The following is a 25209-nucleotide window of genomic DNA, read 5'->3' as shown; positions in this document are numbered from 1 at the left end:
GCCACTGCCATCACACTCAACTCAACCTTCAGCGCTTCATACCTGCTATCTACCACCGAGTCGCAAAGTAATAGCTGGTAGATCAGTCATCCCCCTCTCCCCTTTACTAAAGTTCTTCCGTTGACAATATCCTCTCTTACTCCACGCTTTCCTCTATTCCAAAGGTATTTCACCCGCAACAGCCTTTTCTTTCCCTTCCCCCCTCCCCGTCTTCGCGCAGTCACAGCTCTCGCCAGAAGAGAAGGCCTCCACCCCCCCCACCTCGGCTCTCTGGCACTTGGCCCGTTACACTGCTCTCCCCCGCCGGCCACGTCAACGCCGGTGTCAGCCCCTTCCCGGGGACCGGGTTCTTTCCCTACTCCCACCCGGACACCGTGGGGGTGGCTCTGCGTTCGGTCTGTACGCAGCAGGCTGAATCAGGCCTAGCACCGAGCCGGCTGCTGGTTTCCCGTGGGGTATACGCCCCCGGGTTACAGAGAAGCCCGGTTATTCAGTCACGCTTTCTCGTTCGCCCCGCTCTGCCGAGAAACTACCGTCGGCCGTGGACAGTGCACGGCCGGACCAGTTTCGCTTCATCGGTCTGAAGGGCAGCGCCTCCCGCCCCGCCCCGCCGCAGGCCCGGCCGCTGCGCCGGCCGCTGCGCCTCCCGCTGCGCCTGGCCGCCATTAGCGCCCGCGCCGCGCGAGCGCCCCCGCCCCGCCCTTCCGGCGCTGCGCGCGCAGCCCGCCCCGTTTCCGGAGAGCGGGCCCCGCTTGCAGCGTCATCCTGAGGGGCCGGTTTGAATGAGACCCTGAGGGAGGGAGGGACGCGCCGGAGCCGCCGCCATCGCCCGCTCGTGCCCGCTCCCTCCCCGCTAACGCCACTCCCCGCCGCCCCTTCGCTTCCCCGCCGCCACCGCGCCCTCCCAGGACACGGCGCGCCGCCCGCCCCCTCCGCCATGCCGCTCTTCTCAGGTGAGCCGGCCCCGCCGCCCGCGCCCGGCCCGGCCCGGCCCGCGCCCGTCCGCAGCGCGGGGGAATGGCAGCGCCTGCGGCGGCGGGTGCCGTGGCGGCCCCGCCGCCCTCTCCTCGGTGTCCCTGCCGCCCCCAGCCGGGCCCTTCCTGCCGCCGGGCGGGGGGAGGCGGGCGGTGCCGCCCGAGGGGCAGCGGGAGGCTCCTCCGGCGGCCCCGCCATCCTGCCGCCGGCCCTCGACACGTGTCGGCCGCGGCGCCAAGCGCCCCGGGAGGCGGCCTGGCCGCCTGAGGAAGAGGAAGAGGAAGTGTCGGCCCGGCCCGGCCCGGATGGGGCGAGGGGAGAGCTCTGCTGGGGCCGGGAGGGCCCCTGCGGCCAGGCGCGGTCCTGCGAACGGGTGTCATCCGCGTATCGCCTGCCGTCGTTCCTCGGTATTGCCCCTTCTTGGTTTATCTTTGTGTTGTACGAAGATACGTGCTGCTGCCTGTCAAGTGAGCCGTAATTCTGTATCCGCTCTTTTAAACCCATTATTTCCTAGTGGAAACCAGAGGAGTTAGAATTCCCTTAGGTTGTGTCGCGTCCCACTCGCCCTCCTTGCCGTGAAGGAAAGTTTCTAATGAAGGCTGCAAGAGCAAAACCTCCAGTGACGCTTCCAGGACCAGTTACTGCCTTGTTTATGTTTCACAGGTCTGGCCTCTTGGGGCTTTTTAGTACGTGAGGAACGGATTGTAGGAGGACTTGGTATGCGGCTGTGTCCCTGTTTTTCACCTGTTTTAATTGTGGTTGGCAAACTGGGATCCCTGATTCAGTATAACAGGACTTTTCCTGAACTCTAGCACATCCGTATAAGCTATGTTTTCTGTTCAGTGGAGGAAGTATGTCCATTCTTTTTCTTAGTTTCCATTGTTTTCAAATTAATATTTTTTATTTTTGGAAACTTCTGGTGAAATTTTGGCTACGATCTCTGAAGAGAAGGTCCTCGTGCTGTTCGGTTTCCTCCTCTTGAGTGCTGAGTTGTCAAAACCGGTGACACTGCAGACTAATAATTGCTAAATCCTCTGTGTATTTAGTGGTGGATGCATGACTGTTCAAAAATGCAAAACTTAAAAGGATGTGCAGCTGATCTGTTCAGCAACTGAGTGGGTCGTCTTCCCAGAAAATGGGAAAAGTCTTGTGCTTGGTAGGTCTTAAATATGCAAAATAATAAACCTGTTTTGAAAAAAACCCCAGAGGGTTGGGCAAATCAGAAGGTGCTTTCTGCTAGAAATACTGAAAAAACAGTAATTTGAGTTGCTTTGTAGGCTAATTTAGACTTAAGTTTTGATTATTCTTATTACCTGTCACAAACACTGCATACATCTGAAATTTGAACCTTCTTGGGAGGTTTTTTCAAATCATGACTTTTAAGAGTTTTGTGTTGAAAAAACCCTAGCGTTGCCATAGAGTATTTACTTAAAACCAAAGCACAGGTAAAAACTGAAGCTCAGGTAGAAGGAAGGATATGGCTTTTTTTTAAAGTATGATATTTCAGCCACTTACTGTGCACATAGGATATGACTGCGTGCTGTATTTTGCAGATTTTCAGTAAAACTGCAGCTTGTTAAAATAGCCTTGTGTACCTGTGGTAGTGATTGGAAGTGATCAAAGATGTGTAACCGTTCTTCAGAAACACGGTGTTTATTCCAGGCATTTTTGTCTGCTTGGTTAGTAACAGCTTTACTGAAGTGAAGTTAACGTGGCTTTGTGTCATTCTGCCTAACTTCCTGCTGGTGATCCCATTTCCAGCGTCAAAAGTTAGACTTTGCATGACCAAATTTCACATCACTTCTTAATTCCAGTCTTGCACCTTTACTGGGGTCAGGTCTTCTGGAGCTGCAACCTGTGCTAGGCTGTTGTCTGTATTTGCACGCAGGTATGTTGTTTGTGTGAACGCTGTCAAAACTGAGGAGGGTAGCAGCGATGGTGGTGTAAATGCACTGTGAGGTTAACCTTCCATTGAAAGGAAGCAGGAGGTGTGCTATTTTATGGGTCTTGTCTTGACGCACACTTACCTCCTCATGTAGCTCCACGTGAATGGTAGCCAAAAACTACAGCTGTCAAACAGTTGTTTTGCTTTTAAAGAACATGGTATTGTTTGCCATGAAGGAGAACGGAAACACTATGGAAAACTGAACGGGAATCGCATGTCTGAACTTCCTTCAGAAATTTGTTTGCAATGAACAGTGTCAAGAGATTGGGAGAGTTGCTTTCGAGCTGCCTTTGTGAAGATTTGCCCAAAGAATTTCTGATGCTGTTATACACATTTATTGCTTGCAGTTTCTCAGTATATATGTTGCTTACAATTGTTTTGTAGGATATTTTTAGACTTGTTGGAAATAGCATGTTCGGATGGCTGAGATGCCTTGTAGAAAAGGTATCCTTTAGCTTGATTATTGACAAGTTTTAGAGTTAAAAACTGAATCTTTTGAGATGGTATGCAGTCCGGAATTTTAAATACTGGCTTAATCTTGGTAATTACGTTCTTGTATATTAGAAAATAATCTAGTTTCAAAATACTTTGTTTGCAGTTAATGTGAAATGGGGAAAAGAGAAATTTGATGGCGTGGAGCTTAACACTGATGAACCTCCAATGGTCTTCAAAGCCCAGTTGTTTGCACTGACTGGAGTTCAGCCAGCTAGACAGAAGGTTATGGTTAAAGGAGGAACTCTGAAGGTAGAAATACGTGGGGTTTTTTATATTATTTCTAACTTTATTACATCATAACATAATGAGCAATGACCATATTTCCATGTGTTCCTCCAGAAGATCTTTCATTGTATGTATTAAACTGAGTACACTTTTCAGAAATAATTCTGTATGATTCATTGCCTACTACTAGAAAATACTGGCAAAAATTTGTTGCTAAATGGTTGGGAGGTACACTGCTGTTTTAAAACACTTCTTTACTCTTTTATACCAAACACTACTCTGCTTGGTGTTTTTTTTTCTGTTCCTTTTTAATGCTCAGAATCTGAATGCAACTTTTTGCTTTCTAGCTTGTTTAAGAAAAATTTCTCTGGCACTTCTTTGCTGGAGACTTATTGGTGTAATGCAATATAGGCAACTTTTCTACAAAAAGTTATTTACATCTAGGCAGCATTGAACAACAGGTGAAGAACCTTATTGAAAAGATGACTTGGCTGCTTTTTATTTTAGTCAGACAAGACTTGATGATGTGTAAATAGTTAATATTGTGGGATCTTGGATGAAACACAATTGTATGTTTAGAAATACGTAATTAATGTTAATGAAAATTAATAATTAATATTAATGAAAATACTTGCTTGTCTTTTGCTGCAAGATAATGAACTTGTCTTTTATTTCATTTCAAATACAGGATGATGACTGGGGAAACCTAAAAATAAAGAATGTAAGTTCTGAGGAATAACTAGATTTTACTAGTTTGATTTTTGTTTTGGCATTTAAAGAAAGATTTAAAGTTCTTGTTTCTGTTTGAATGGATAGCTCTTTAAAAAAAAATATCAGACCTTGATGAAAAATAATTTTATATTATATAGTTGTAATACCTATGCATTCTTACAAAGTTCTTGCCATTGATTTGTAAAAAAACTTTTTTGGCATCAGTAGGGAAATTATACCATCTTCCTGAACTACGGGGGAGCAAATATTTCTTTCTTTCTTACAAGAAGTGTCCTGGGTCAGACTAGTGGTCCTTCTGTGTTGTCTTATCTGTGACTATAATAATAAGTGATGTTATTTAGAGAGAGCTCGTGAAGCCTGGGCACTGTCTGCAGTCTGTTGTGCTTGTACCTCCCGGACATGGAAAACATTACAAATGTAACACATTACAAATGCTGATGTTACAGCTCTGCCTATTTCCTTTTTTTATCAACCTGCTGAAATTTTTTCTCCTGTACTGAATAGCTGCTGTTTAAAAAGAAAACCATTAGTAATGGTAATTCATACCTTTGACTAGTTCAGAAAGAAAACAAAAAGTGAATATATTTGTGTTTCTTACCTATATGATTCCCTATTGAAACAGGGAATCCCAAAGACTTTTGTTTGGGGTTTTTTGGTCATTTTCATTTCTGTACGTATCTTGTAACATCAATTTGGTACAGGTTTTACTCTAGTTCTTCACTGAGCAGATTGAATTAGGTAGCATTACTCTTACCCTTGTAATTAGTTCACAAGCATCTATTAGCAGGCTGTAGCTGCAGCTATTGTAACAAAGTCATTCAGCAAAACCCCCAGTACCTAATATTCTTGTCCTTTTCTGCATACTGTTATGCTAATAGCTGCCTTTATTAATTTTAATAATGTTGTATACAAGTTCTAGGGATTTATTTACACTGTCAAAGCAGTTTCTTTCTGTTTTGTTGTCCATCCTTTTCCTTGGCACTGTCTTTTTCAAGGCCCCAGATAACCATTTTCTCCCACTTTGATAGATCTTACTGTGTGTATGTATTCCTGCTGAATGCTGAAAAACTCCTTTCCCTTATGCTAGTCAAGCAAGCAGGGTAACTTTATTGCTCCCCCCCCCCCGCATGTTAGTCCTCATCCCTAAACTGGCAGGGTTGTTTTGGTTATTTTTCACTTTTCAATTAGTTTAATGTCCTCAGAACTTGCCAGACCAAAGGATGGCACTTTGCTTTCCTGGTTGCTTTCCAGGTGAAAAAAACAATTCCGAACTCAGAGCTGTGGTCCTCATTATTACCCACATCTGTCTGAAGTGTTTCCCCAGATTCTAGATGAGGGATAGTTTTTTCTGTTTAGAGAATTCTGAATTTGAGAACATGAGACTCTGTCGATCGAGAAGCTCAAATGTTGCAGCTTCTTTCAAACTGGAATTTAGCTGCTCAGTTATCCTTGGTTCCAAGGTATTTTCTAAGGTTTAAGGCAAAGAGTAATATTTGCACTGAAGTGTTGAAGATGCTTGATCCCTATTGGCCCATCAGGAAGGGAGCTTTTCTGAACACTTCACATTGGGGTATTCCATGAATGTTAAATTTAGTCCTGATTGGAATCTTGCGTTGTCAGCTGCTGGCAAGCTCACCAGGCTCAGTGGAAATGTCTAGCATGGATAATGCTGTGGAATTTTTCTCAATACATACTTTGTAGATAATGAGAAGGTTAGGGTATACCCTTATAAACAACAGTGCAGTATCAGTTCTGCAAACTAAGAGAAAGATTGTGTTTATTTTGGGGGAAATAGCTGAAATATGTCAAGAGCTTAATGTTTTTTTATTTTTTTAAGCGGAAATAACTGCCCTTAAATATTTATTACTATTTTTACTCTGTTTCAAGGGGATGACCTTATTAATGATGGGTTCTGCCGATGCACTTCCAGAAGAGCCAATTGCTCGACCCGTCTTTGTCGAAGACATGACAGAGGAGCAGTTGGCTTCAGCTGTAAGCATATTTCAAACTTTGGTTTCTTGTAAACCTTTAACAATGGTGATAATGGCAAGTTTTTAAATACTTGCAGTTGCTTAAAAGTGGATTTTGAAACTGTAATATCTGTTTAGCATTTTTAGCTTCTCAAAGGAATGCAAATTTACATCGATGACCCAACTGGTAACAGTGATGAGAAGTCCGGAATTTAAAAGTCATGTAACTAGTGCTGTTTTTTCTTTAAGCAGGCAGCTTAGTAAATTTTCTAAGAATAGCATTGCTGATGTTTTTAAAGACGAAGTTGTGTTGCCCTTGCTGTATTAGTGTCCTGAACTTTGCCTGAATAAGGGCTCTTAGATGTGCAAAATTATTTCCTGCCTCCTTCATATCTGTGAAGCGAAACTAGGGTTTGTTTGAGGCGGGGTGCGTCTGGAGTTTTGTTTGTCCTTGTTAGTAGTATTAGGTAAACGTTTCTTTCTGAAAAATGAAAATCTGAAAAATGAAAATAAGTTTGACGTTAGTAGAATAGATTATATGTTTTCCTTCATGGGAGTGAAGTCTGGAAGAGCATAATTAAGCTTTTTTTTTTTTTTTTTTAATGAAGTAACTTCTGTTTGAGTTGTTCCCTTTTTTACAATTTGAAAGGCTTAATTTTCTCATCAGTCATTTGAACTAGGAGCTCTTTGTCATATTTCAAACAGTTGCGTGTCTGTTGTCAACTGTGCACGCAGAACAGGAATACTTTTATGCATGTGTTGTGGTATAACCCCAGCCAGCAGCTAAGCACCATGCAGCCACTCACTTTCTCCTCCCCACTTCCAGTGGGATGGGGAGGAGAATCAGAAAAAGAAGTAAAACTCGTGGGTTGAGATAAGAACAGTTTAATAACTAAAACAAAATATAATAATAACAATAATAATAATTTAATGATAACACTAATAATAATAATGAAAAGGAATATAACAAAAAGAGAGAGAAATAAAACCCAAGAAAAGACAAGTGATGCACAGTGTAGTTGCGCACCACCCACTGACTGATGCCCGAGCAGTGATCTGCCCCTCCCAGCCAAGTCCCCCCTGTTTATATACTGAGCATGACGTTCTATGGTGTGGCATATCCCTTTGGCTAGTTGGGGTCAGCTGTCCTGGCCATGCTTCCTCCCAGCTTCTTGTACACCTGTTTGCTGATAGAGCATGGGAAACTGAAAAATCCTTCATTTAGGATAAGCACTACTTAGCAACAACTAAAACACCAGTGTGTCGTCAACGTTATTCTCACACTAAATTTGAAACACAGCACCGTACCAGCTACTAGAAAGAAGGTGAACTCTTCCCAGCCAAAACCAGGACAGCATGTCTGTATGAAAATGGATCTGTATTTTAGGACTGGTTTTGTGTTTCAGTATTTAATGCTTTCCGTGGCACCAGCAGGTGAAGGATATTTTATGTATTTTTGAGACTAACCCTGTACACAGGCTTTGAGATAACTGAGAGGCAAACAAGGAGATGATTCAGTGTCCGATAACATTCTGGAAAAGTTGGTCACATTGCATTTCTCTGATTCAAATTTTGTTATACATCAAAATTCAATTGTCTGTACTGTATATATTCATTAAAAATGGAATATACAGCTAAATGAATTCTCTCTTCCTAAAATAATTAAGTGGTATCAGTATGCAGTACTACTAGTTTCATTAAACAACTACTCAAATATGCAGGATTTAAAAAAAAGAAAGAAAAGAAAAATGCTGTTATATTGTGATTTATAGTTGTTTCTCAAACTGGTTAGTTTAATTACTAGTTGGCCTTCACATTTGTCAAAACATTAGAAATTCACAATTAGTCTGAAAGGATCAAATTAACGATCTGTTGCAGACTTCTGGAGAGGAGTATAATGCTTTTGTTTCTAACTATGAACTTCATCACATTCAGAGTTTTACTGAAAACTGATTTTAATTAAAACATCAGTGTTTTGTACAAATGCATTCATGTGGAAATTTCACCAAAATAGAATTTTAAGGTCAAAACTTGAATGAGATTATAATTGAACTTTTTGAATGACTGCCTGCTTGAAGAATATGTTCATTAAACTAAACATGCACAGAAAAAACCCCAAAGTGTTCCTGAATGTCCTCTAAAAGCACCGAATGGTGAAATGATTAATATAATCAGAAAATGGATCTGGAAAACTTTATAAAGTTTGATGGAATATTCCAGGTTTTATGCATCTCTGATCATTCCTATTCTTAGAAATTGATGTCAAATTGTAGCATTTGTAGAAAAATGGTTGTACATCTCTCTCAGACCTTCAAGCACCCTTGTAAATTTTTTGGTAGATGGAATTACCATGTGGATTGACAAACCTTGGCAACACTTGCTACATGAACGCTACGGTTCAGTGTATCCGCTCAGTGCCAGAAGTTAAAGAGGCCCTTAAAAGGTAGGATTCAGTACAAAAATACCGTGATTAAAATGTTTGGGTTTTTTTTTTTTTAGCTTAGGAAATAGATATTTTGTGGAACAGTTGTCTTAATACTGGTATGGATTACCAAAACAATCTGTTATTCTTTAAATCTATTCAAGATTAACATGGTGATCAGTTAATGTTTATCCTATGGCCATATTAGTCTGTACTTTTTAAAGAACTTAAGACTATGTATTTGTTGGAACTGGCTTTTAGTGGAGAGAATGTGTTTTGCCTAGCTAATACATAGTTCCTATCAAGACTTGCTTAAAATGCTTAAACAAGCTACTGAACTCTCCTAACCCTGTTTTCTGGTGTTAGTTTGTATGGTCTTGTTCTGTATAGAAGAATCGTATGGGAGTCCTGTTCCTTTGAGGGGTATTTTTTTCAGTGGCTTTGTTGCGCAATGTGTTTTCAGCTATGAAATTCTGATGTTACTGACATTTGGTACTTGGAGGTACCGCAGGAACCTCTGAGATAGGACCATTGGTGTTACTGTGGCAGCAAACTGGAATAAGCTGGAGTTACTGTCATGAGGATATGTAGGGAACAGAAGACATGCCCTTATGGAATTTGTTTCATTTGTTCCGATTGTAGAATAACTTTTCTGAAATTTTTGTTGTGATTCTGGACTGAAATGTGAAAATGGCCTTGGTTTTTTTTGTGAGGAATCTATGAGAAACTTGAAAATTTTGAAGATCGGAGGAAAAAAGAATACATGGCAATGTGAGCCTGAATTTGTCATCCATATGAATTACAATGAGAAAACCATCAGTATTTAAAAAATATGAGGATTAGGTAGAGCATTGCCATCTTGGGTTAACTTAATTCCTTTAAAATACACTGCTTTCTTGATACCTTGGTACACAACTGGATGTTTGAGATTACTGTAAACACTAGTTATTTAAGTGCTTATAAATTTTTCTTCAGTCTGTTAGCAGATGAACTTTAATTATTTATCACTGAGAACTATTTGTGAAGTACAGAAACTCTGTTTTAAAGCTTTTTCTTGTTTTTCAGTGTTGTCATTTTAGGAAAGTCTGTTTATTTTGATGTAAAAGACTCTGAGTTACTGCACTGAATTAGAGTATTTGACAAATTTAACATACCAAATGTCAAAATGTACCTTATAAAACTGGCAGACAAGATGTGGCCTTATCTGTGGGAAGTCAGATACACAGGCAGACGTGTTCTTTTTCCCTGGAGACTTAGCCTCTATTTGGTCTTCCCTGCCTGATGACAGCATGGAAGGGTATATGGCAGTGGGAGAGAGGTGAAAGGACTCACATGGGAAAGCTTACTGTTATGGGTTCATTTCTCACCAGCTGCTCTGTTGATCTCTGCAAGGGCACTCCCTGTTTGTAGCATGTCAGGGGGAAAGTTTCCTGCTCATCATCTAGCAATGGACAGAATTTTTAGAGTTCACTCTGAGATTAAAGAATGCATGAGACCGTCCTTTTGCTTAAAGGCTTATATGCTTTGAGGAGGCCATCTGTTCCTCATGCAGGTGGTAAATTAAGAAATCATTCAAAGAAGAGTGTTAAGTTCTACTAATACAGGTAGACTCCCGTACTTTTTCAGTGTAGGAAATACCTCTTCAAGAAAAATGTCTCACCTCTCACTGTTTTGCTTCTGCTGTGGAGGGAGGAAGCAAGCCTGCCCTCCATCTCTGTGCTTTTATCTGCCATCTCTCCTTGAAGGTGTTTTTTTTCCATGTATCTTGAAGAAGCTGTGGCAAATGTTTGAGAAATGGGGTAGCTTCTATTCAGACCCTTTCTCAGTTTCTTTAAAAATAGATAGAGTCTTTGAGGCAAATGGATTAGGGAAGCAGCAGTGATGTATCCAGACTTCTCAGTCTGCATTTATTTATTGTCTCAAGGATGCCAGTTTTTCTTTGCTTCCATGCAGTGCTTGCAAAATAGCTGAGACTTTGAGGTGAGTGTGAGTAAATCTTATCTTCAGTTACTTCTGTTTTGGTGATTGATTTCTTTTGATACATTTAAGTAAATCTAGCTGCTGCCTGCTTTATGATGTAAAAACCTGACTGTTCTTCTTAATTGTGTTTAATTGCATACAAACTATTTTCCTTCTCTTTTAGGTATGGTGGTGCCTTAAGAGCTTCAGGAGAAATGGCCTCTGCTCAATACATTACTGCAGGTTGGTGTTTAGAGTAGAAAACAGGGTTTTAGGCTAGTATGTGATTTCCTGCTAACTGCAGATGAAAATTGCAGTTAGAGCTCTACGTATTTTTCTTTAGTGCATATGCCTTAGGAATTTCAGATCTGCTAGCACTGGAGGATTCATTTTGCTCTATCATTAATGTCTTTCAAGGTTATTGTGACCATGACTGCAAAGCATACATTTCTGCATATTACCTAGCTGCATGCTAGGAAAAATATATTCCAGTGTGACCTAGGCTTAGATAGAAATCATTCTTACCTCTTAACTGTTTTGCATGTAGGCATGAAGCAATTGGAACTTCCTAGAGCAGGCTCCACCCACCTGTTGATTTGATCATTTTGTGTAGAAATACTTTAGTATACAGTTCTTTGATTCACTTAATGGTAGGGTAATGCCATACTCCTAGAGTATGTATTTCATTGATATTTTAAAATATGATTTATTGGCTGAGCATTATTGTTAAGATGGTAGCTGATGCTTTATCAGTGGTCTCAGCCTTTATCCTAAAGATCCAGATGTCATAACTGAAATAGAAAGTAGTGTCTTCAAAAGGAAAGTTACTCTTTGTTGTGGTGATCTGGGTGCTCACAGTGTGGGAGCTCACCATGGCCCCATATCTCCAAGTTCTAACTAGAATTCTAGTTAGACCCCTTACAGTTGAACAAGGGTACTACTTGTCCACTTTTTCTTTTTTTACTCTATTTCATTGCCCCACTAAGATGCTGGGCCAGGACACTGGGATTTCTACCAGTCCATTTAAGGAAAAACAAAACAATATAAGGAAGGAAAGGTCCAGTTTGTGGGTATGCCTGCTGATCGAATTTTGGGGTGGTAAGTTCAATGGTTACTCTATACAACCATGCCTGCCCCTCCCCTTTTCGCTGCCTTTACTTCATGTCCCTTGTTTTCTTTTTAAGGTGACAGCTCTGCTTTTTAGGAATCTTAATAGTTTAAGTAATTTGTAGTTAATTCTTTGGTGCTGAGCTGGTCAGGACATGCTGTCCTGCATGACACTTATGGCATTTTTTTAAATTGCTGTGTCATATCAGTTGTCCCTCTTATCAAGGTCAGTGAAGATATTCCTTAAACACAAGCAGCAACTGACCTTGGTTCCTTGTAATCTTGCCTATATTTACTTACTCAAGAGTATCATTCATTAGTCTCTCGACTTGTAAATTAGTGACCATGCAGACTTGCCTACCTCACAGGGTTGTTGTGAGGATTAACAGGTGTCTCTGAAGTGATTTGTGGATTTAAAATGCTGTAACCTGGGTAGACAAGACATATATAGTAGTATGTCTGGAGCAAAAAAGCAAGCCATGTGTATTGTCATGCAATCAGTAGCATTCATTGAATTGCACATAGTTATGAACTGTCTGCACATATGCATACACATACTTGTTTTCCTGGGTCTTAAGTTAAGCATGAGTATTTTGGAGATATTTTAGTTTGGGAAAAATGAAAGTTTTTTCCCAGTAGTTGGTGAAGCTTAAGCTGCTCTAGAGGATAGATTGTGAATGCCTTCTGGTTTCTCTAGGTGTAGTCCTCTTGTGAAAACATTGGTCCTCAGATGCGTTTCAAATGAAATCTTAACTGCTCAAAAAAAAAATTCTTTTTTTTATTTCTGTTAGCAGCCAGGAAAGACAAGGCACTATGTGCCAAACTCTCAGAACTGTCTACGCTTGCAAAGTCATGCTCACAAATGAGATCTTAGGTGCATCTGTTATGCCACCTGGAAAATTTGGTCCTGCTTTGGAAAGATGAAATTGGACACTGTTAAATGATCAGTCTTTAAATATTGCTGCTGTTTTACTATTCTTTTTAAACTTCCTGCCACGTTTGAATTGTTTTTCCACTTCTCAAAGCATTCACTTACTTTTTCTTCAAGCTCTTAGAGACTTGTTTGATTCCATGGATAAAACTTCCTCCAGTATCCCACCTATCATTCTCCTGCAGTTTTTACATATGGCCTTCCCACAGTTTGCAGAGAAAGGCGATCAAGGCCAGTACCTTCAACAGGTAAAGACCGATTATTAGCTTATTGTTTGAAAAATCTATAGTGTGTTGGAAGTTGAGAACAAGAATATTTTAAAACTTTCCTTCTCCTGTGAAAATTTATCCCAGTAAAGTGTTTGCTTTTGTATAATGTAGAAAAGTTGACTGTAATATCAAGTGCTAGCTCTGAAAGTGTGTGGTGGAATAGGGAGAAATTCTTAGTGAAGGCATCCTTACATTTGGTTTTATAGTGTAGAGATTGATGGGTTTAATATTACTAAATCATAACGCTACTAGTCAGATTTAATTTTCTGTTCCCTTCCTAGGATGCCAATGAGTGCTGGGTGCAGATGATGAGGGTACTACAGCAGAAGCTGGAAGGCATAGAAGGTGATACAGTTATGGAGGTAATTTTGGTCTTACTCTAACCAGAGTTAGGATTTATAATATTGTACTTGTGATTCACATATTTTTTGCTAAGGATTATCTGTTTTGAGTTCTTTAACATGTATCTATAGTCCAGTGAGTGAAATTGCTTTGTGTGTGATGTGTCCGATCAGCATACTGCTACCTATGTCATGTCAGGTATGTACGAATTGTACTATAGGAATACTTTCTCTATGGGCTTTGTAAGGCTTGTGTTGGACCAGGGTGGTGGTGACTGTGAGTATTCAGCAGCTGGCCCCGATTACCTGTGAATTTAGCACAGAAGAACTTTTTTTCTGAAAAAAGTGTGCTACAGCATTCTTGGCTACAAGACTACTATTTCAAACAGACAACTAGCTTAATCAACTGGATAAGAAGTTACTTAAAGTTTTTCCCAAGACTTCACCAGACTGACTCTCTTCTTTCTCTGTAAACTGTTCTCTGGAGAGTCTTGGCAGTGGCAAGAATCTGATAGACTACTCTAAAATTTAAGTCATACTTCAGTTGGGGGACAGGGAGGTGTGACTTTGACTGAAATCTTGCTTGCTAATATGCTTTGAGGTGGCTTTAACAGCATGCTAGAAATGCATTTCTTTTGAAACTTTTAGGCTGTGTAAGGAGACAGACTGACTAGAGAAACTGCTCCTATAGAAAGGTGAAGGAATAGGCTTTAAAGAATTTAAATAGGGTTATTTTGTCTGTAAAGACTGCCTTTACGTGCAAGTTAAAGTTACATCATAAGAGAATTTGTTTTACAGACAGACTCTGGAGCTACACCAGCATCTTCTAAAAAGAAGAGTTTAATTGATCAGTTCTTCAGCATTGAATTCGAAACAGCGTATCCTAAAGGCTAAGGCAAGACATAAAGAATGATAATAATTTCACACTTTTGCAGTTGAGTGCAGGGAGGGTGAAAAGCCTTGTTCAGAAATTAAAGGTGTGTGTTGAGGAAAAGAGGGATGGATGTATTGCAGGAGTATGCAGAAGTTAAAGTTAAGATTGGATAAACTATGAGAGAGAGGACAATGTGGCGAGAAGGAATGGTATTGGAAATTTACAGAAAAAAACCACTGGTTATAAAGATGAGATTCCCTCCCCAGAGAAGAATGCCAGTTACCTACTTCAAGGATGCTGGCGTGTTTTATCCAAATAAAAGTAATTGCCGTCCTAAATAGCCTTTTTTTTCGGCTTGTAAAGGAGTGTTCCTGATATACTTGGCATATTAAACATGCACGAAAGATAGCTTGATTGATTTCTTAGGGAATAAATTAGATGCAGACTGTTAGGGGAATAAGAAACTAATGCAGCTGACAACTTCCTAGTAGCTTCTTTTATAGGAAGAACGAAAAGCATATGACCACATGGGGCACTCATCTCATGCCAAATATTACTCTTTTCCCATTTCTCCATCCCAAAATCCTGGCTGTTGTGAAACTGACCACTGCTCTTAGAAAGAATTATACTGTGCGTTTTGCTGGTCTGAAATAAGGAAACATCCCCTTAGATGAGGTACTGTACCTCATAGCTTGGTAGTAATGAAGAGTAAAGGCCCTTTTTAAGGTAAGAATCGTGGATCTTTCTCCCTGTATTGTGATGTTTGTTATCCCTGAAATGGTAGGGAGGAGAAGAATGAGTAGCTAAGAGGAATGATGCATAGGTCAATGGCAGGAGGAAGACGCTTGGCAGAAAAGTCATGTTGCAAGCCTTTGAAGCGTGATTATGGCAGCATTAGTAGAATAGATGCATTCAGAGCAGTCAGAAAAATACCTAGATAGAAGGAAGTGGATTAGAGAAAAGGATTGGGGTTGAAGTATGAAAAAGAAGAGGTTGGACAGAACTATTAAAGAATGTGTAGAAAATAATGAAGAAATGGATTTAATTTCAGTGGACAGATACAAGGCAGGGAGAGGAGGCTGTGCATGTTGAAAGAAATGGGAAGTCTGGCCAGCAGCAGGAATAGAAGAGTTTTATTAATTGTAAACAACAGTGAAGTGTAATGTTGCGGGAGGGTTTCATAGCTTGGTATTGACAACTAGTTAGTATGATCTGTGTCCTGGGGGTTGGGGGGTGGGTGGGTGGGGAGAAGAAAGAGCAAAGCAGGCCTCACAAGCTTAAATGGTGATTAAAAACTTATTTTACTTTTTTTGGTATGCTGTCTGCCTCAGCTACCACTTGTCATTAGACACGAAGGAACAGACTGGTTAGAAGGAAGGGCTGTTTCAAATCTTTTCTATACTACGAGAAGTAAAAGTACTATTGATGCACAAGCACAGGTTTATCTTAAATTACTGTGCTGTTCAGCATGTTGTTTGCACTAGAGCAGTAGTTCAGCTCTTGGTGCATGATGGTTTTCCTTAATTTTGTGAAGCATGAAATGTACAGAAGCTGAAGAAGAGGAAGTAACTAAAGGAAAGGAGAATCTGCTTCAGCTTAGCTGCTTTATCAATCAAGAAGTGAAATATCTGTTTACAGGACTAAAATTGGTAAGCCTTTACAACTTTTATTTAATTGAAATTCTAATGACCTGTGTTTTTAGTCTATGACTTGGAATTGACATCTGCTGTCTAAGCTTTGCAAAGTTCCAAGATATTTTTTTTTTGGTGGTCAGTGGGAAGATGTAAAACAGACTTCAACCGAGTGTTTTCTTGACCCTGACGTGGTCTTCCCCAGGCAGGTAACCAAGTGCAAGCCAATTTGCTACTTGTTTGTTCAGCTGGCTTTCACTTCAGACTGAGCAGTATCATGATTTAAGCACGCTGTAAACAATTCCCCAAAAGTCCAAAAGTCAGTTTTAAAATAGGTTGGCATTTTGGTTGTTAAGAAAAATAAAACAGATGATGGAACAATTCAATTTAATTTTGCAGATTTTGAAGGGGGTGTTATTTTCTGTGGCACAACATCATCTTTAAACTGTTTATTTAAGTAGAACTTCTTAAAGTAGTCTGTGCTTTTTATATATGTATTTCTAAGTTTTCAGGGTTTTCTGGAGTATCTGAAGGAGCAAGGAGAGGAGCTACTACAAAACCTTTGTAGTAACTGCTCTTGCAGAGTATTTGTGTAAGAGCAGGGATGGAAGCAGTGATCTGGTTTGTACAGGACAGGACCAAGTTGCATGGTTCTCAGATAGTCTTTGTATCTACTTTTTCTTTTTTTGACAGAATTTAGAAGGAAAAGTAAGATAAAATAGTTAATGCTCACAAATTAAAAAGATTATGAAAAAAGAAACCTCACTTTCAGGCCAAAAAAGGTGTTCTAGAATTCTTATGCTGGACTGCCTGGAGCAAGAGAGTCACAACACTTAACCAGGCCAGTCTTTCCCTGAACTTGGAAGAGTCCCTGGAAGCAGAGTACCACCACCTGTCTCCTTATAAACAGCTCTGTCAGCTTTAGACTGAGAGTTGGGAAATGTGCAAATATTCCCGTCACAAGAAAGTTCAGATTTTCTTCAGTTGTGTTCCATGACACATTCATAACCAAATCCAGATATAATTCGTAACCAAATCCAGTTGCAAGTTCTACTCCTGTAGAATAAAATTTTCTGCAGAGAGAAACTTCGTTTTGTCAGGGTTCAGGAATGAGCCTGCAGCTGAACAAATGAATGGGCATGGTCTTTCTGCCAAGGAGTTTCAAAATTCTGTGTGTCATAATGGCTCATAGCAACAGAAGAGGTTGGCAGAACAACATTTAGTTTATGGTTTGTTTATCTGTGCTTTTCTTTAAGCTGTATTTTATGATGAACGTATGTGTTACTACTTTTTTTTTTTTAACAGCGTCTTCAAGAGGAAATCACCAAACTCTCTCCAACACTGCAGAGAAATGCACTCTATATCAAATCTGTGCGTGGTACTTTTGTTGCTGTCTTTATGATTCTTTTAACTGTTGTCAATTTTCTGTCCCAAAACACAAAGTTATTGCTGCAACAGCATGTGATTTATGTTTATAAAGCATCTGAATATCCACTACCAAGAAATTTAAGACCAGTTGAAAATTATTTCTTTGAGTACAGTACTATACAAGAGCTTCAAAATTGGAGGCCTTGTTATATTCTGGTGTGTTTGTGTACAAATATGTTCCCAGAATAGCCTGTAATTTAGGATGAGCTGTGTTTAAGGTATAAAAGATCTGTGAATATCTAAAGTAATAGCTTTTTCTAAATTTTTTTTATAGTCTAAAATTAGTCGCTTGCCAGCGTACCTGACTATTCAGATGGTTAGATTTTTTTACAAAGAGAAAGAATCTGTGAATGCCAAAGTTCTTAAGGTGAGTAAGTTTTCTGCATATTGAAGTTTAATTCCTCTTTATGCTTTTCAATGAGTTTTTATTATATGTAGACAACTAATACTTGAAGGGTATTTACTAAATTGTTTACTTTTAAATTGCATTTAAAAATATTAACAATGCAGTTTCTTTGCTTGAGTACAAAGTAGGTTTGTTCCCAGCTGTGATGATGTGTGGCAAACTATACTACCAAAATAGACTGGGAGAGGAGGTAAGGGACAGAAGTGAATTTGTGTGATGGGTTGACCCTGGCTGGATGCCAGGTGCCCACGAAAGCCGTTCTATCACTCCCCCATCCTCAGCTGGACAGGGGAGAGAAAAATATAACAAAAAGCTTGCGGGTCGAGATAAGGACAGGAGAGATCGTTCACTAATTACCGTCACGGGCAAAACAGACTCAGCTTAGGGAAAATTAGCTCAATTTATTAGGAACCAGCCAGAGTAAGGTAAATGAGAAATAAAACGAAATCTCAGAACGCCTTCCCTCCACCCCTCCCTTCTTCCCGGGCACAACTTCACTCCCGGATTTCTCCACCAAGCCCCCCCCAGCGGCACAAAGGGGACAGGGATGGGGTTTACAGTCATCACACGTTATTTTCTGCCGCTTCACCTCCTCAGGGGGACGGCTGATCACACTCTTCCCCTGCTCCAGCATGGGGTCCCACCCACGGGAGACAGTCCTCCACAAACTTTCTCCAACGTGGGCCATTCCCACGGGCTGCAGTTCTTCACAAACTGCTCCAGCATGGGTCCTTTCCACGGTGTGCAGTCCTTCAGGAGCACACTGCTCCAGCGTGGGTCCCCCACGGGGTCACAAGTCCTGCCAGAAAACCTGCTCTGTGGGCTCCTCTCTCCACAGATCCGCAGGTCCTGCCAGGAGCCTGCTCCAGTGCAGGGTTCCCACGGGGTCACAGCTTCCTTCGGGAACCCACCTGCTCCAGCGTGGGGTCCTCCACGGGCTGCAGGTGGATATCTGCTCCACCGTGGACCTCCCTGGACTGCAGGGGGACAGCCTGCCTCACCAGGGTCTTCACCACGGGCTGCAGGGGAATCTTCGCTCCGGCGCCTGGAGCATCTCCTCCCCCTCCTTCTGCACTGACCTTGGTGTCCGCAGGCTTGTTTCTCTTACATGTTCTCACTCCTCTCTCTGGTGGCTGTTTTCTCCCTGTCCCAACTTTTTTTTCCTTCTTAAAAATGTTATCACAGAGGCGTTACCACTATCACTGATTGGCTCGGCCTTGGCCGGCGGCGGGTCCGTCTTAGAGCCGGCTGGTATGGGCTCGCTCTCTCTCGAACACAGGGGAAGCTTCCAGCAACTTCTTACAGGAGCCACCCCTGTAAACCCCCCCCCCCCCCCCCGCTACCAAAACCTTGCCACATAAAACCAATACAATTTGCTCCAATACTGTTAGGATGGTTTTTGGTCTCTCTTCACCAGTGGTTCAGAGGAGAATGTTTAATTAAGGAGAGGGCCATGCTTTCAGTCACTGGACAGTGTTCTAAAGTTGATGAGAAATGTTTATGCTAACAAACACTTCCTGTATTAGTTATTTTAATTGTCTGGCTTTCTGATTGACAAATGCAAGAACCAGCTGCAAACAGCTAAATGTTCAGTTTTGCTTTCTGTTGGCCTTGGTTGGTAGACCTCCTAGGCTGCCCAGGGAGCATCATGATAGATGATGCGTGTTCCTTACAAGATAAGCAAGGGAATAAAGGTAGAAGGCACGTGTTAACTATTTTAGAAGATTGTTTGGATAACACAAATTTACATTTTTGCAAGTGTACAGTCATTTTACAAGCATTTTTTTCCTTAGGCCTGCATAGGTATTTCTGTAGTACAGAAGTATGACAGCTGATAATAAAGAATCTAAATATTTATACTGAATGTAGTAATTTGTGATGGTTTGTTTATACTGAATCAGACATTCCTCTGTGAAAGTATTGTAGCCCTTTAGGTAAGTGCTGTCAGCAACATTTCAGTAGATCAAGTTGTCATAAATGTGATGAGAGTTGCATTTAATTGGACTTACTGTTGTCTTCCCATGGGAGAACGCTTTAATGTGGGGTACTAAATTATGCTAATAATCTTTATGCTTTCTACTTCCTAGGATGTTAAATTTCCTCTTATGTTGGATGTGTATGAGCTGTGTACGCCAGACCTTCAGGAAAAAATGGTTTCTTACCGATCAAAATTCAAAGATGTAGAAGACAAAAAAGTAAATCAACAGCCAAAGAATGTAAGTCTGCTGACATTTTGATTGAATAAGTCATACATATGAAATAGGGGTACTAATAAGGACTAGAGAAAACTTGACTTAAATACATTTTTTGCTTATTTAGCATTCAAACTCCTTGGTATTGAGCTTTAGATCTTTTTTGTGTATTTTCATGAAAATACAGTATCTGCTTTGGTATGACTGCTTGATGAGAAATGTTAAATGCTGTGGACATACATGTTGCTAACATTTTTATTTCAAAATGTATTAAAATGTAGTGCTTCTGCTTACCAGTGTTATGCCTAATGGTTTTCTCTGAATTACACAAAGTGATTGTCTTCAAACATTATTGCTTGCTGGCAGGTCACCTCTTCAGTGGAGCATAGGTAGCTATTTCCTGCTCATGAACTGGAAAGGGTTGTATAACAGAGTGCTACATGTCTGACTGATAAAACTTAGAATAGATGTACTAGTGAGCTAAAAGACTGTACCCTAAAAACTTGGTAAATGGTTTTGTCTCCTCTCTTGTCTACACATTCTAAAACTGACTTGCCTTTCTTTAATGAAGAAAAAAAGTAAACGGGCTAAAGCTGTAGTGTTTTAGCCAATTTTTTTTTTTTAAAGTTTGCTACTCTTTTCCTGGCCTAACTCCTGGCAGTTTCATGTAAACATTTGAATAAGGCTTGCATCTCTTTTTACACAGTTAGGAGCAAGGAAAGAGTGCTATTTTAAAACAGAATGTGTTGGCACTTGGGATCTGTCTCTGGTATTTTCTTGTTGCTACTTCTGCTGCTAGCAAGTCCCTAACAAGGAATAAAATCTTCAATTGCAGAATTGTTTTCAGGCTCCAAACTTGTAAATCTGGTGGGTAAACAGTCTAGGCAATATGTGCTAAAATGGTTATATATTTGCTTTAAAAAGTGGTCTTGTTTAGGTTAAGCTTTTGGATGTCCAGCTAGAAATACTGTAATGGAACTTGTTTTCAAGTTGAACAAAAAATGTTTAGGCTTAGAAACATCTTTAAATGAATGGAGAGTTGGTATTTGATATGATTGTGCTAAAGCTTTCTCAAAACCATTCCACATTAATTCAGCATATTCTGTTCTTTAGTCTAGTAAAAGTGATGGTGCACAGAAAGAAGTTAAATATGAGCCATTTTCTTTTCCTGATGGTGAGTACAGGGAAGTAAAGCTATTTTAAAGTAATTTTCTATTTACTGATATTTAAGTGGACCTGATGGTAGGTATATTTTGAGAACCCTGGTTATTTTTAATGCCTTTGAAAATTAATCTTCAGAAACTGATGGAAATTTAAGGAATGGAAAGATTAGGCAAGTCAAAATGGTGTTGAGATAGTCAAAGACTTAATTGTCATCCCTCTGACAAGTTGATGATACATAGAAGACATGCGCCTCAAAAGACATTTTGCATGTAATGTGCAGTTGTTTTGTATGCTTCCATGTCAGTGGGTGATAGAAAGCTGAAATCAAAACAGAAACTTAAATTGGACTTTTAAAACTTCTGTAGTGGTGCTAGTGTTGCCTAATTTGGGGGGGCTTGGAGCTTGAATGTCCTAAGCATTCACCCTTATGTTGAGGACGCTGTGCAGAAATTATTTTGGAGGTCTTGTTTACCCAGACTGTTACCATTCAGTGCTTCCTGAGGCTTGTGTGTGTTGCACTATGTGAGAAGTGGGGTGGGGGGTGTTGACTAGCTTGAGAGCACAGTGAAAACAAGATATTCTGGAGTGCTGAGAAATGCAGTTAAGACACGTTGGGAACTGTAACACCCTTCTTGGTATGTTTGGAATTAGCCAGCTTTTTCCATTGAAAAATGGAATAGCATAATTGAACTAACTGCAGAGTGGTTGATTACTGTATCTGAGTATTCTCAGCAGTGTCGCTATACAGCCCATGCCCAGCACATCAGTTCTTGCAGTTTCATGGCTTGCCCTGAATGCGGACAGCAGCTGGTGTTTGAAGGAGGTATTGGCCAAACCTCTCCAGAAGATTTACTGACCATACATCATTGTTTTAATACTTCAAGCTTGCTGCATTTGCATTACATCCAGAATACATATTTATGTCTTGAAAATGGACAACATTCTCAGTTTCCTGAGAGGCTATCCTGGCTGAAAGCTGCTGCTTTTAGTTCGCAATGATTTAGAACCATGCTGTAAATGGGGTTTTACACAGCTACAGTGCTGCAGTATGGCTAACGTGCCTTTGGTCTGTATGCTGTTAAAAACACTAAAACTGTTCATGTAAGACTAGCGTAACTGTTTTTTCCCCTCTTCCTTTAGATATTGGTTCTAATAATTGCGGCTATTATGACCTGCAGGCAGTGCTAACACATCAAGGCAGATCAAGTTCCTCTGGGCATTATGTGTCTTGGGTTAAAAGGAAACAAGGTAAAAAAACCCATTACAGTACTGTTAACCACCCTTCACAGCTTCTTTCATTTAAGGGGCTGTTAAATGTGATTAGATTTTATGTACCTAAATTACAAATAATCCTCTTGTTTTTCTTGCAGATGAATGGATTAAATTTGATGATGACAAAGTCAGCATTGTTACACCTGAAGATATTTTGAGGTTATCTGGGGGTGGAGACTGGCATATAGCTTATGTTCTACTCTACGGGCCTCGCAGAATTGAAGTAATTGAAGACGAAGCTGAACAGTAGTCTTCAGTTTTAGTCATTCTGCCTAGGTGTGAAATAAATGTTGATTACTGATCACTTCTTTAACCCCAGAGCTTTAGCAAGTGGATAAATAATTTGTTTAAACCTTTTCATGAGAAGAGGGACATTGTTTCAAAACTGATCCATGTACCAATTAGTCACTACTGGACTGGACTGCCCACTGTGGTGGTGACAATACTTTAAATAGCTTTAATGTCTTGCAGAAGATAATTTTTTTTAAATGAGCCTCTTGCCCTCCTGCCCCTTCCTTCCTCTCTAAAGTCATCAAGTATTTATTATACACCTGTTCTCACATTTGTTACTCTTGCATGGTTTATACCACAGTTCAGTAGCTGTCCATCCTTTGCCTTACCTGGCAGTTTTGTTAGGAAGGTAGAAGAGAAACTGTTGCCTTGTTGTGTAACTCAGTGCTGCTGCCCATAGCCAACAACTGTGGCTGCAATCAAGTATTTGTCCAGCCTGACCTGCTGATTCAGTCTGTTGTTGCTGGCATCTCATGACTTCAAAATAAATTGTGATCAACAATGTGTCTCCATTAAAAAAAAGTTCATGTCTTGGTAGTGTAGTTAGTATGTGTTTTGTTTTCACTTCTTGGGCTACCACTGATGAATGTCTTGAAGCAGTCACATAATAAAGCCACTTTTTTTTAAGCTGTAGGGATTTATCTCCTGTCCTGTTACTCTTTACTCAGTATGTAAGTCTAGTGTAGTGGCTGCAAAATTGGGCTTTGCTTGCTTACAGTAACTTCTGTTCCTTCCCCACAGGAATACAGCAGCTGTATGCTAGTGGGAGGCTGCAGTAAAAAGTATTTCAGTGTTGGCTACAGCCATAAAAGCACTAGGCCATCAACAGAACTCAGCCCTCTGTGTAGAGGATCTGATTTTTAATGTGTCCCAGTCCCTTCTGGGAGAGCTAGTCCATATTCATATGAAATGCCTTCTGTTGTGTCTTCGCTAACAGTGACAGTGTGGTGAGTTCAGCTGTGCCTTCCTTGCACAGAAAGGATCCCTCCTTTAACCCTCCTCTGGGGCCACTGGCTTCAGCTTTCACCTTCCCAGGTAGTTTTTCTCCCTTACAACTCGTGTTGCTGGTTATTGCACTGCCGCCTTCACTGCACAGCTTACCCTGGGAGCACGCCAAAGGGCTAAGGGTGCAATTTAAAAAAGTTGGATGATGCTTAAAGGCAAGTTCCCCAGCACAGTACTGACTCTGTTCCTGTGTACCCCACAGAAATAGGACAGGCTCCTCTGTTTTTAAAGGCTTGTTCTGTGTCCTGTTAAGGAGGAAGGAGTTTCCTCTCTGAAAGCTGCTGTTGGCAGTTGAAGAGAGCCTACACCCATAAAATAATTAATCTTTTATTACTGATCACAGCCTGATAGTTATAAAAAAAAAATTAACTGTTTTTTCTTCCCAGAAAGTGTTCTGCCCCATTTGCTTTTTCCTAATTTTGAGATGCATGCATTTATCACACCTGACAACTGTACTACAAGTTGTCTCACTGGGACAGGATACACTTAATAACAAACAGCTGGGACACTGAAAACCCCTTACTACATGGGTCTACAGGCCTGCCATTGTCATTTCTAGTGGATGTCTTTCTAGGTCTATCAAACCCTTTAGTTGCACCTTAGGGCTGGGGCTTGAAGCCATGATAGGGATCCTCACAGTCAGGATCTCTCCCCCAGTGGGTCTAATTCCAAGCCTGTTTGAAGGCCAGAGCAGTGCTGTCACATTTTGATGAGGTCACACTTGTCAGATAATGCAGAAAAAATCTGCACTCCTTGCACAAAATGACACAAGACTGCTGGATCAGAGAAAGGGATCAAATCTAAAGCAGGGGGGTGGCTTGGTGCCCAAGTCTCCCACCTTGAACACAAGCACTGAGATCATGGTTCATGCCTGTAGCAGCAAGAATGTAACTTGCTGGACATGGCTTCCTTCAGTTACCTTCATAATGGCTGCCCTCATCCCCAGCTTTCCCAGTGTCAAGGTGGCAGGGAGGCCACCTTCAAGAACTGTTCAGTCATCCACACACACCTCAGTTCACAATACACTTGAGTGCCTGAGTCAAGTGACATCGTTACTTTTTGTACCTTCTACCAAATTGTACCTGCAGCAAGAGGTTAAGAGTTAGGCTGTATTATTTCCAATGCCTGTCCCATGGATCAGCCCATACCAACTTTCACTGGAGCACCCAGTAATCAAATTCCTAATAAATGCAGTTAAATCCAAAGAGGGGGAGCAGGCACAAAGCTGTCCTCAACAGCTCTGTAGGCAGGAACCTGCCTCCCAGCTGGTAGCAAACCACCCTGGAAATTCACAGGTACAATGTAGTAACTGAAACAATGCAGAGAAAAGTCCTGTAGTATGTAGTTTTCCAAATAATCAGCAATTAACTGAATGACACAAATTCTACAGGAAATAATAGCCACAAAACAAGTTGTAGCTAGCTATACCACCACAAAAATCTCTCACTTCTTGAGGAAAAACAGATCTAGCTACATGCAACAGCTTGCACTCATCAACAGAGCTGTATCCTTAAAAGGAAACCAATTGTCACTTCTTCACAGTGAACTGGGACAAAAAAAATTCACCTTGTTTAT

General features: G+C 40.8%; 1 protein-coding gene across 1 annotated transcript; it reads left to right on the top strand.

Moving 5' to 3' along the window:
- The first annotated feature begins 720 nt into the window (after positions 1-720).
- Positions 721-23171, top strand: USP14 (ubiquitin specific peptidase 14). The gene is made up of 16 exons (XM_069779125.1): positions 721-953; positions 3519-3664; positions 4329-4361; positions 6260-6364; positions 8682-8785; positions 10908-10966; positions 12879-13009; positions 13312-13392; positions 14170-14249; positions 15780-15894; positions 17182-17247; positions 17579-17671; positions 19798-19926; positions 21016-21076; positions 22207-22314; positions 22437-23171. The coding sequence occupies exons 1-16, from the start codon at positions 938-940 to the stop codon at positions 22586-22588; spliced, it is 1479 nt and encodes a 492-aa protein (XP_069635226.1). The 5' UTR covers positions 721-937; the 3' UTR covers positions 22589-23171.
- The last annotated feature ends 2038 nt before the right edge of the window (positions 23172-25209 follow it).

The sequence above is a fragment of the Haliaeetus albicilla genome, chromosome 3 (genome assembly GCF_947461875.1).
Source record: "Haliaeetus albicilla chromosome 3, bHalAlb1.1, whole genome shotgun sequence".
NCBI classification, from domain to species: domain Eukaryota; kingdom Metazoa; phylum Chordata; class Aves; order Accipitriformes; family Accipitridae; genus Haliaeetus; species Haliaeetus albicilla.
Note: the sequence above shows the minus strand (reverse complement) of the source record. Positions and strands in the feature narration are given on the sequence as shown.

Bases quoted from the DNA above. Each gene is read 5' to 3' on its own strand.
- USP14 (XM_069779125.1), top strand. The intron at 17,248-17,578 runs GTGCGTGGTACT...TTTTTTTTATAG, and splicing joins ATGCACTCTATATCAAATCT to TCTAAAATTAGTCGCTTGCC. The intron at 19,927-21,015 runs GTAAGTCTGCTG...TCTGTTCTTTAG, and splicing joins TAAATCAACAGCCAAAGAAT to TCTAGTAAAAGTGATGGTGC.